The 13455-nt window shown below is 37.4% G+C and overlaps 1 protein-coding gene across 1 annotated transcript in view; it reads left to right on the top strand.

The window, feature by feature from the left end:
• The window catches only part of LOC140232937 (RING finger and SPRY domain-containing protein 1-like), a 38193-nt gene that overhangs the window by 736 nt on the left and 24002 nt on the right, over positions 1 to 13455 (top strand). Inside the window, exons 2-3 of the mRNA XM_072313045.1 lie at positions 2434 to 2486; positions 10511 to 10623. Coding sequence (XP_072169146.1) covers positions 2434 to 2486; positions 10511 to 10623 — 166 coding nt within the window. The remainder of the gene's footprint in view (positions 1 to 2433; positions 2487 to 10510; positions 10624 to 13455) is intronic.

Below are 13455 nucleotides of genomic sequence, written 5' to 3'. Positions count from 1 at the left end.
TTCTTTTTATCATAAAATATGTAAGATTATAGCCTCAAACATTGAACAAACATGGAAGTTGATAGCAAATGATAATTTTGAAACAATTCTTCATTATTTTTTAGTTTTTTCTTTATCACAAACTCAACCAAAATGACTTTTATTTGCATTATATATGTAACTTTTTAATGAATAGACTGTAAATCTGTGATGGCGTTCATAAATTTTGCTTCATTCCACATGAACAAAATCATTGAAAATTGAGATCATTGACGTGACATGGCAAAGTGACTGAAGAGATACTTTCATTGTATTGGCATGGAACTAAAATCACCATTTCTTTGAGATAATATGACACAAAGCAGACAAGATCCATCCCCTAAAAGTGGAATGAAACCAAATATATTATACATTTAGATCAAGTGTATGCACGTGCATTGTATGCTGGAGAACACATCAGTGAAAGTTAAACGAAAATCAGGCAATCCGTTCAAAAAGTATGAATAAAGGTTTGTTGCTGCCATCACTTTATGTGAAGACTACAATGTTTTGTAACATCACAAATGGAAAACGATACAAAGAATTCCGCAAAATTTCATTTTCATGAAATATGCACATTCCCTCGACTTGTTACTTGCACATACTCAGGGTGTTATTCCCTCCGCTTTCTGAAAGAGTGAAGTTAAGTGCTCTATTTTTTATGTGTGTTAGAAAAGTGAACATTGATTGTTGAATTTTATTTATATTTTTTTTTTCACAAAATGTTTTCATCTTCTCATCCGGCAATGGTGGCACCAAAACTTTAATATTTCATGACTTTTGAATGGGTTGTATGATTTCCTCAAACTTTCACCAATTCTACTAATATGGCTTCATTGACTCAATCTGCAATCATGTATACATGTACTTGGGTTTCCCCTTTAAGCTCCTTGCCAACCTAATCAGGGTGGAAGCAACAGTTTTGTGAAAACAGAAAAGAGTACTAGTACTCTTCTGCCTAATTTGGCTGAGTCAATGAGAGCACAGTCATTCTGTCTGGGCAGTGGAGCTTATTTGGGAGTGTTCTAATCATGAGTGCACTGCATTTGCAAGGATTCTTCTATGAGTGATGTAATTATTAAAAGGGAAATCCAGTCCAAAAATAAGATAGTCTAATAAAAAAAAGAGTAAAATCTTACGAATTCAACAGTAAAATCTTGACTGAAATAGGATGAAAAATAAAGAAGTTATGAAATTTTGAAGTTTTGCTTATTTCTGCAAAACAGTTCTTGTACAGTGGATATGGATATGCAAATGAGTGAGCTGACAATGTCATAACCTCTCAATTTTCCATTGATTGTGTACAAAAATGCTGGAAGTCTAAAACATGATGTTATTCCTGGTTGAATAACTTCAGAATAGTGATCAGTTAAGGATTTGAACCTCGGGCATGCGTTTGAAAGAAATTCCAAAATTGTATGTAAAAACTATATGGCAAGTTGTGAGAGTATGACATGCTCACATGCCATAATTTGCATGTATTCATTGACCATTCAAGAACTGTTTCCTGAAAAAACTAGCAAAACTTCAGAATGTCATAATTTCCTTATTTTTCACCCGATTTCAATCAAAATTTTACTGTTTATCAGACTAACTTATATTTGGACTGGATTTCCCCTTTAAAGGATGTACAATTGTAGCATTCATGCTTTGCCGTCTGATGGTTTGATGAATGGGGGCTGCTTCATATGTCATCATTGGGCAAATATATGCTGTAATCTGAAGAATAACGAATGTAAAATTTTGTTGTAGAGTCCTTGTACGCACAGCACATTTAGCACTGAAAGGCTGATGCTCATATTCTCCCATTGTGCATCTAGAAATGATTCTTACCTCTGAGACTCTTTGCTTGAAACTCCTTTGCACTTCTTTTCTCTTCCAGTATGAGTGGAACCAAAGTTTCAGGAGGGGGAATGCCAGAGAGAGTGTCTTTCTTTCCCTGTAAAGCAAATTGTGTATTGATTTTTCCGTCTAAAGAAAAGAAAACATTATTTCTTCTGTCAAATGTCAGCTGTTGCTGTTGGCAATTAAGATGGTCAATATGTGTGGGGAATTATTGCTATGTGTTGCATTATTGTTAATTTTATGTTTTCTAAGAGAAAAATAGGAAACTACTTGTAGAACAATGTTAAAGGGGTATTATTGTTGTTTTAAAAAAAATAGTAATTCTCATCAGATATGATTTAAAAGTGCCAGTTATGTTTCATACAACTTTAATGTTCAAAGAAATTGTCTTATTTTTGTGACTACTGTCTACCTTCTGGAACTGATCTAAGAGTACTATTATTTCTTGGACCTAGTAGATTAGTAGACGTTTGATCGTGATATTTATGAGCAGTAATATGTGAAAAGTTTATCCCACCATTTAGCATATTAGCTGCCAACCTGAGGTTATTGTTTTGCCTTTTGTTACAGTGAACAAGAACCCCCATATGCCATGCTGAGATTACATGAAATTGCAGAGTCAGGTAAGTCATAACTTTCTGAATCATTTTTTTATTATTAGATTTTATTAACTTATTACTATTATTATTATTATTTTTATTATTTTTATTCTTATTTTTATTGATGTGCTTGTTTGTCTTTAACAACATATGTGTTTATTTTCTGAGCATGTTGGATTTCATTGATCATGTTTTATGCCACATTTACTGGAATGCCATCTGCAAAGGAATTGAATTAAGCAATCTGTTAATGGCGAGTACAAACGTGAAAATATTGAAGTTCATATTTCATCTGTCATGTGTAAAAAAGCATTTCACGTGTATCAGGATAAAATGCAGTACCTGAGGAATCATGATTTTGTAAAGCTGGTTTGTTGTTTTTTATTTTATTTCAGTTGAAAGAATAAAATGTATTGTGTAATGAGGACAGAGGACTGAATAGATTACTGAACGGAAGTACTTGAAGAGTCGCACCCTCTTTTTTGAGACCCTCATTTTGCAGCATTGTAGAGTCACATTTTCCTTTAAAGGGGACCTCCGAATGATTATCAGACTTTTACATTTGAACAACTATAAATTAGTTAAACTGAGTACAGAGTTTCAAAATTTATAGTATATAATTGGGATGAGGAATGAGAATGTTTTCAAAATTTGTAACAAATTGCAATGAACAAGGATGATGACATGGCAGCCTCACCATAAGAATGCATTGAGTTGGGGCTCACGGAAGCAGAACAAAAGAAGACGGCATGCATTCACAGGTGAACTTGTTGAGCAAGCGGTATTGTAATGGAATTACACTGCTGCATTTCTGAAATATGTGAGGCTGTGATGTCATCAACACTGTTCAGTGTAATTTGTTTAAGATTTTCATTTTATCGGTTTCTCTGCTCAAGGACCACAATAAATTCTGCGAATCCATACACAGAGCTGTCGATTTATGTACTACATGATGTGAAATTATGAAAATCGTCTGGAATGTCCCTTTAATACAAACTTTCTTGCTTGTGTAACTGGCACATACAGTGAAGCAGTTTATGCTTTGTAGTCTGAAATCTATCAGGTATATATGCATTCTGAAATGCTTATCACTTCAAATGTTCAAAATGCTAGGTGTGTTACAGCTGATAAAATAGTTACTTAGGCAGAATAAAGGTATGCTTTCCAGTGAGCCTGCAATATATTTTATTCAGATCAATGTTTCCGTTACGCGACACACTACTCCCAGAGAATTGCTTTGAATAGAACTGCATATCTGTACTTTGGGTGTATGATATGAATATATAATCTATGCCATTACATTGTAGTACCGGTAGTCTGAAAGTCATACGTCTTTGTAATTCTACTGTCATTCAAATGTTTACATTGGGTAACAGCTAAATGATCTATAATTATGATATTTTGCGGAACTTTACATGTATAATGTATGCTTTTGTGCTAGTTTCTGTACACAGTCAAATACATGATTAAAGATCAAGTTACTGTAAAAGTGGATATTTTTGCGCGACTAATTTTTCGCACTTGGCCGGATGAGAAGAGTTTCACGTGTTTTTAATTCCGCAGAATCATGACATCATGCACAGGAACATATGGCAAGCAAAAATATTTGCATGCTTTTATTTTCACGCTAGTTTCTGGTTGCGCGAAATGCGTGAAAATTTCAACACTGTGAAAATTTCCACTTTTACAGTAGCTGAAGATATGTTCTTGTAGTATGTGATAGTATGTGGTAGTATGTGGCAAAAAAAAAAAACATAAAAAAAAACTAAACACCAGACTGCATTGATCATGGTTTGTCAGGCGTGATTGATCAATGGGAGGTAGCTTAGCAATGATTTTTATCTGTGAGCTCATGTAGAGTGCAGTATGGAGATTTTGTTTTGTTTTTAATACATTTTAATACTATAGAATGCAAAAGGCCTGTGAGCAGCATGTACTAGTATTGCCTATCACGTCTCTGAAATGAGTGAATGCTGTGAACCGTGTGTATGTATGTGTACAAGAGTATCTGTTTGTCGTTTTCGAGTGTTTACCTTTTTGATTATGGACAGCAGTTGGTTGGCTTTGTAAAGAGATCATGGAAAAATAGAAGCCTCAAAGTAAGATTAAGAAGCTGAGTTAAAGAAAATGAGGTTACATGTAATACATATAGTACACTCACAGATGAGATGTATTCAAGTAGTCTGAGGCTGTTAGACTTGGTGAAATAATGATGATTCAGAGATGAATGACGAATGAATAATGTGGGATGATATTTCACAAATCATGACCAGTAAAACAAATTTGCTGGTAGTTGAACTCAAAGGGAACGTAAAGCCAAAGAGCAATGTGGATAGAGTGAAAGCAGCAACATTAGTACAACACATCAGTGAAAATTTGATGAAAATCGGACAATCGATGCCAAAGTTATAAATTGTTAAAGTTTTGGTGTGGGAACCGCTGGATGAGGAGACTACTGGAAGTTATGATGTGTGAGTGGACAACAGTACAAAGAAAGTATAAGAAAATTTAACAAAAATTAACTTTTCTAGCATTATGAAAGAGCACTTGACTAACCGCTTTCAGAAAGCAGGGGAAATAATTGCTACCCTTAACGTATATGTCAGTATCAAGTTGATGGAATATGTAAGTTTCATGAAAAATGAATTTTTGTGGAATTTTCTTTATATTTTCTTTATGTTGTTGTCCACTCATACGTCATAACTTCTAGTAGTCTCCTCATCCAGCGGTTCCAACACCAAAACTTGTAAAATTCATAACTTTTGCATCGATTGTCCGATTTTCCTCAAACTTTCACTGATGTATTCTACTAAATGTTGCTGCTTTCACTCAATCCACATTGCTCTTTGGGTTTGCGTTCCCTTTAAGGTTGAGAACCAGTTACAGAATGAGAAATATGCGTTTTTCCTTTTCAAGTAGTAAAGATAGCAATTTCCAACCAAGGAGACAGTGCACATTGCTTCATGTTATGACACGTTTAAAATGTTGGTAGATTTGTAAACATTGATCAACTCACAAAAAAACCACCACGAAGTATGTATAGGCCTACTGTGTACACGGTAAGATGGCCAGTGGCTGAGTTGAACAGATGGCCCTTATTCACCAGGTTTTCAACGCATAATTTATCTACTATATGTGGGAGTTTTAAGTGAGTACATGATACAATATAGTTTGAAACGGAACAATTAGTTCCTAGTGTTTCAATGAGAGCACATGCTCCATAAAGCTGTATGTGTATAAGTAGTTATTGTAGTATAGGTCTACTATGACATCGGCGGAGGATACTTTTAATGTGAAAATGCCTGAAGAAACCATTAGGTTCTACTCCTAACCTCAGCAGATATTAAACTTATAATCATGATTTGGCCAAATCTGTACCTTGCTCCCATTATTTGATAACAAGTTTGAAAACTGTTGAGCAGTATACTACATTGTAAGTATGTATGTGACACAAGACATTTTGTAATGGACAGTGGTCAATAGGAAATACTGTGGTATTGCACAATTTTTAGACTCATCAGCCAGATGGAGATGATTTCCATTTTCATTTGTGCCAGGGGCATGTACACCTGTAACCAATGCGTAGATCCACCTTTATATTCTTGCGACCCTGGTGAATGTATGAATTGGCAACGTTTGGAACAAAGATGGCAGGCCCCTTTATATGAGCAGCGGTATAAAAGGCTGTACAGGCTGCTGTAGTGGAGTAGACCATGTCTAATAGCATCTCACTTACTTTTTCATGATGCATGAATGTTGGTACTTGGTTACGGGCAAGTGTGTGATGATGCTCATGATATAATGCATGGTGTAGCTGCACTTGTGCTCAGCAAAACAGGTCACCCAGAAGAATCAAATGGGACTTGCACCAAAGGACACAGTGATGTCATTGTTAACACGACATTTGCTCCTGCGACGATTGCTCCGGTCTTATGTTTTCCAAGGACTTAGGGTTAGGGTTGAGATAGGGTTTTAGGTTTAGTTTGATGTGAGGATTAGGATTAGGTTTAGGTTTAGTTTGATGTGAGGATTAGGATTAGGATTAGGCAGGGCTGCCAACACTGGAAACTAGTTGAGAGTAAGACTCCCAGAGGCCAATGCTATAATTTGGGAGTCAAAATGAGTGAGATCATTAGAAATGCGTGCAAATGAAATAAAGTTTTAGCGTGAGAAAGGACCAAAATACGTGAGTCTCACGCTCAATGCGTGAGAGTTGGCAGCCCTGATTAGGGTTATGTTTGTCAGTAGAATTTATGTTTGGCTTAGTGTGCAGTATACGTACTTCATGGGAGCAATTGTCACAGGAGTAAATGTCATGGAACCAGCATCATTTTGAACACTACCTAACTACAGACTGTAATACAAAGGGATATGAATTGATTTTGGAAAGCAAACTTGAGACTGTAAAGCTCCTACAAGCCTGTATGAATTTCTCATACTTTAGTTGTGTGTTACATGCATGTACAAGAGCCAGTACCAAGTCTGTTGAAACTCAGGGATCTATGTAGATCAACAGTTCAAACCCTGATGAGATAGATAAAATGAAAACTAGTGTGGGTGAAATAAATGAAGGATTGTGCTTTTTCAGGCTTTTAAATTTTTTAAGTTACCAAGCTACAGTATCTGGTGCAGTGTACATGTATGTATACATGTACATTGTCCAGCAATGACATCCATTTATATGGCTTGTATTAATCTGTGATGGTAATGGATAACAAAACAAACAAACAAACAAACAAACAACACTCACATCAACTCCTTCTGTGGGGAGAAAAGTGTATTGAAGTATACTTTGACTAATTTTCAATGTGGCCATGTACATCCTTTGGATTTTGTCAATGATTGGACAGTGTCTCTCTGTTTGAGAACTGTTGACTGTGTCATCGACTATTAGGACATTGTGTGTGCTTTGTGTTGTTTTCTTTCAAGTTGTGTCTGCCTCTTTTGCTTCATGTCAAACTTCCATTCCCTGACTCAGACTCGCAGCAAAGATTACAACAATAGAATATCGTAAGATTACATTTCACCCACGATGCTTTGAAATGATTCAGTTGTGACTGTGCTGAAACTCGTGCGACTGAAAGGCAGGGCAGACGTGTCTTCCTCTACTGGGAGAACCAGACCCTCACAAAATGCTGCACAGAATCATTTTTTTGGGGGGGTAATTGAGAGAAAGAATGGGTTTCTGTAGTCTACATCATGCAAACTTTTTTACCGTCCATTTTCGTACTGTAATGCTTCCAAGCATTGTGTTTCTAGTTGCCCATATACACATTTGTATACTTTGTACCCAACTACTTCCTTGACAACACAATGGCTGTGATAGAACAAACCATGTATTGAACTTGTCACATGATTGAACCAGCCATGATGAACCGATTTGATTATTTTTTTTTTTTTATTTGAAATCATGAGGGCAAAAACTATGTAGTGAAGTTTAGAGGCCAAAGGTTTATAATGTTGGAAGCAATTTAACGTGGATGGCATTTTACTGATTTTACGCAAATGTCCCAAAACATGTATGTGGCATTTGCTATCCAGAGATCTTTGAAGATGACAGCTGTTCTCTAAATACCGAAATATATAGAATTAATGAGTGAATGATACAAAATATGACAATTATGATAAAATGTGAGTGAGGAGAATATAGTCAGTGCACTCTTATGTGTATATTTCCAGAAAATTTCAATGTTGTGATGAGTGACCTCTATACTCATAAATCTCTGGGCAAAACATTCATTTCAATTTGCATTATCTTTGAATTTATTTGCATACTCAATGAGAACACATGGAATGGCAGGAGTATTTCCTCATGATTGTCCTCTATAAATATAATATTTGAATCCTGCTTGTTATCAAAATGCCAAGGCCATACTTCTGCAAAAATGAATACAATTGATCAAGTTTATTTCAGTGAAAGAAAATGAGACAATATTCTGTGCACGTCCATGTAATGATGTTAAAGTCTATTTCTGGATGCATGATGCCACACCATTCTGTGTCAAATAAAAGGAGATGCAGTTTATAAGGCTGTAAGCATATAAAATTGTCCTATGATAGATTAAAGGCTTAATATATCATAGATGTAAAAATGTGAAGTGGTATAAAATGTATTTGTCATAAGACATTCCCATTGTTCTTTGTCGTTGCATGTTGTATAATCTCAAAAGCTTCTGTCTGTTTGTGTCAATACGTGACACTGATGCATCCACCTCCATATATGCTGGATTCCAGCATGTCTGATCATGTTTGTGACTGCAAGTTCTGTGAGCTATAGACTAACCCTTCGCTGTCATAGAAAATGAATAGCAGATGATATAATGCCTCCATGGCTGTTGTGCTACACAGGCATGCACAATACATGCAATACGAATACCTGTACATTAAGTTTAGAGGACAGTGCACCATTTCTTGCCAGTGTCAGATTCAAAAAGTCATATTCCAAGTCCAGCTGTAGTTGAGTCATACTCAATTGTTTATCTCCATATATTCATATATCTCCATATATTCATGTCAGCAATGAAAAATAATCCCACAATATTTGCAACATGTTTACTTTTGCACAGTGAATGTACCATGTAGAGTGGTCATATACACAATGTAGCGTGTACACATTTCGTTTTTCAGGCATATGTCAGCAATCTGTGTAACTGAATGCATTGGAAAGCTTTAAAGCATGATACCAAATCATACACTGTAGTTGAATCAAATTAACAGTATGCGTTTCTTCAAAATTGAACTTGCAATATATGTAAAATGTAAGAGTTATGAAATTTCAACTTTTCATGTGTTTCCAAAGAACTGTGGTAGTTGAAGTTCACCTGCATACAATATAAAACAGTTAACTTAGATGCAAATCTTCATTAACCCACTTTAAAGAAAAATGATGAATAAAATTAAACCTTTGAATTTTTAAAAGTGTCTGCATCAGATCCGACAGGCCTGTTGGTTGCATTGCAAAAGCTCATTTTTTGAAGAATAATTGACCAGAAAAACTTATAAAGAAATTTCATTACAAATGTATGTTATTGAGTGCAAACCAGGTGAAAATTATTTTTATGACATCACTTTGGCTTACTTGCATTTGTGACCAATGTCGCTGTTCAGTTTAATACAGCACATTAAATTTTGTAACTCCTTACCTTTCTGGTGCATTTTCAAATATTTCAAATTGACAAGACTGGAGTTGAGTTGTTTTGCAATATAACTCTTCATTTGGAGAATGCTGTGCCATTACCCAGTTGGATCTTAGACTTCTGGTGTTAGTACTGTGGCAATATTAAGTGTAAAGCCAGATAGGTGATTAACTGTTGTTCTTGCATGGAAATTCATCATAATACAGTAACGATGGTACTACCGCACAGATGCACATGTATTCTCACAGCTCATTAGCTATGGTTGTGATGGTTGTTTGTATCAAGCATTTCCAAGAAAGTGAGGATCTCTTACACTGAGGACCTCCTGAGAAAAACAGGGTTGGGTATTATTACGTCAAAGTGAAGAAAGAATAAGCTAAGAAGCCAGTTTTGAAATGAGCTCATGTGTGTTGTTCTTTCCTTTATCAGAGCATGTACAATACATACACCATGTAATGCATAAGCTTGCCTGACGTAACAATTTATGGACTTCACGTTCACACAAATAATAAACTTGAGTAGACTACATGTAGGTGACTAGAATGTCGGCTCATCAACACGTACTTCTGCTGTTAATATTGTCAGATACCAGGCTTTGATAAACACAGTTGCTGTTAAATGGATGTGCTGGCAAGCACCATTTGTACCAGTTACATGATTGATCATTACGTCACATTATGCTTTTCTCGTGTATGCAACACTGTTTTATCCTTTGATTTTGCAGAATTAAACACCCGCAAAGTTCATCTTACGCGATTGAGCATGAAAAATTACTTGTACAAAAATTGTGCTTTTACAGTAGTAAATGGATCTATGGGATGATGAGTTACAATGTACATGTATGGACATTTTATACTAATCACACTGTTCCCACCCCCCCCCCCCCCTTATCATCCTGATTCTGATTCGCAGAGAATGGCTGGTCAGAAGTTGTCCAGGCGATGATACGAGTGATCCCCATGGATGACCCCCTCGGTCCGGCTGTCATCACTCTCTTGATCGATGAGTGCCCCCTCCCTACCATGGTGAGTTCATCATATTCTGAAGCTGTCTTGTTAAAGCTTTCCTTTACAAGAGAGGTTTTGGATACTGTTGTCACTGCTTAAATAATAGAAGTGTTTCAGCCAAAATATGGCCCCAATAAAGCAGTTTGTTCTTCTGAAAGCAGTGAAAATACGGCATAAAAAGATTTATACATTGAATTTTGTTGCATATAAGAGGGGTTCCTGCTGAGCGGTTCCCGATTATCTAGTGAGTACTGTAGTTTTGATGTCCTGGAAAAATGACAGTAAATTTGGGAATACGATTTCAGTATGAAGGTTGACATGAGCTCTTCTGCTGCTGTATGCCAGCTATGATTTATTTCATTTGATAATGGGAGGATGTTGCATGAAATGAAAAACACCCTACCTACCCCTCGTCTTTGAGCTCGGCTTGGTCTACTTCGTTTACTTTTAGGTAGCAAGCAGCATAAAAATGTCACAAGATACAACAGTTGTGCATATTTGCTTGAAAATTGCCTTGAGTCATTTGGTTATGATTATACAGCGTGATCAATCTTTCAGGGATCTCATGGACAGACGTACATTTTATGGTCTCTTTCGAGGTATTATCTCACTCCTTCCAGGGAGGTGTTACAGAGATGGAGTGGCAACTCTTCGTAATTCATGCAAACACATGTTTGGGTTCAAGGCGTTACAATGGGATGTCTAGCATTCCACTACGCTTTGAAGTCATGCTCGGCACCGCTCTAGTTGCAAGACGAAGTGCAGAGACGAAGGACGCATTTCACCTTTTGTTGAATTACAAGCTTTATTACACCGTAAAATTTTAAATGAAATACTCGAATTGATTTAGAATAGTTTAGGAAAGAATTCAATATTATAAACATGTATTTCTAGTTTCTTCGCAATGCGCAAATCGAAATGAAATGAAAATTAGGCTCTCTTAAAAACCTAATATTTTTCTATAATGCGCACATTTCCGCATGTTAGTTTTCTATCTTTTAATCTGGGATATTTTGATCTTTCAAATAAAGTACTCGGCTAAAGCGTGTTCCAGGGTGCTTTTAAACTATTTGCTGTTAAAATTGTCAGTTTTACACTGCATTTTGATTCGCTGCTCCAATTCAAGGTACACAAATTCATTGTTGCCATCACATTGTCAGAGAGAGCGAATTGCAGTAGGGGCAAGTATTTGTAGATGTGAGAGCGCTAGTCCCGATTATTGATGCTCTCTTTTGTCAAAGCACATGGGTAACACCTGTAGTTGAACGCATAACTTCTCGGCGGTGCCGCGCATGACTTCAGAGGAGAGCAGTAGTTGTCTCTCCTTCTCTGGCACCTCCCTGCTTCTTCTCTCACTCCTGTGTTTCCTTGTTATGTAATATGCAAATGAAGACTACCCTTACAGCTGGTACTAAATATGTGAGGTAAAGCTTCTTCATTTTAAGAAGAGTAAAGATAAAAGAATCCCTGTTGTCAGTGATGCAAGATTCACAGTTATGCCATCCTGCGCTCCTTCTGAAAGCCAATGCAATTTGTGCTTGCCTCATTGAAGTGAAAGGCTTTATAAAGGACACAATGTGCACATGTGGGACTATGAAGATAGAAACTGTAGAAACAATGAAGCTTTATATATTTGGTGATTGGGGAATCATAATTTTCATATATTCACCCTCATACTGAAATATTTTTTGTGATCTTCTCATAATACCATCATGTTGTAGATATACTTTGAAAACATTTCTTTCATTGCCTTGGCTCGTACTACACGTCCTCTCTAGAGGAAGTATGCCATTCAGTTTGTAGTGCTATCAGTGGTACTTCAGAGCTGCTGGCCGCAGGGCATTAATCAGAAAAATAAAACAACACTATGACCCCGTTTACAGTGCGAGGCTCGGCCGCGGCTCGGCCGCGGCCGAGTCCAGCCCCGCTTCAGTGTAAACGCGCAAAAGGCCAAATGCGAGGCCAAAATTGGCCTCGCATTTGGCCTCGCTCTGGAGGTGGTCTCGGCCGCGGCCGAGCCGCGGCCGAGCCCGGCCTTTTCTTGGTGTAAACGCAAACTGGGCCAAATGCGCGGCCAATTGCGCGGCCAGTTTTAGTCTGGCTTCCAAACCCTCTGCCTGTATCTTTCGCTGTTCAGGATATTAACCCCCTCAACGTCGAAAACTAGTATAGTTTAAGGTGGTTTTGTCCTGCAAAGGATTTTTTCCTTCGGCAAAGGCCTTTGCCCGAACGGCGACTTCATCGCCACGGAATTCAGTTGGCAAAGGGTCTGAAAACCAGACAATACCAAATTGCGTTAGTTTTACAAGCAGAGCGCCACTACGACCAAATAATGAAAGGTTTGAATCGAAAGCGCGGCCGAGCCCAGCAGTGTAAACGGACAAAATTGCGAGGCTCGGCCGCGCAATTGAGGTCGGGCTCGGCCGCGGCCGAGCCGCGGCCGAGCCCGGCCCCGCACTGTAAACGGGGTCCTAGCCATCTCTGAAAGCACATGGCAAATCTGGAATTGATTGTGACATATGTACTTTAGAGCCACCACTGTAATATCATGACCCTGCTTGACGTGAGATCTCAGGGAGCGAAGGTAATGCTGTAATGCGTAATGCCACCTTACAGATGCCTGACTACTATGTACGCAATAGGGTTGTTATGCCTCCGCCATGAAGTGTCACCAGAGGCATTATGTTTTTTGGGTATCCATCCGTTCTTCCGTCCGTCTGACCTTCCATCCATTATCATTTACTATTTGCGCTAATTTTTTTGAGGTGGCTGCATGTCGCAAATATAACAGCACCAGAAATATTGACTCATACGCTGACATCAGTGCTACGTGCACTTGTACATTTCTGT

Source organism: Diadema setosum, chromosome 9 (genome assembly GCF_964275005.1).
Source record: "Diadema setosum chromosome 9, eeDiaSeto1, whole genome shotgun sequence".
NCBI classification, from domain to species: Eukaryota; Metazoa; Echinodermata; class Echinoidea; order Diadematoida; family Diadematidae; genus Diadema; species Diadema setosum.
Note: the sequence above shows the minus strand (reverse complement) of the source record. Positions and strands in the feature narration are given on the sequence as shown.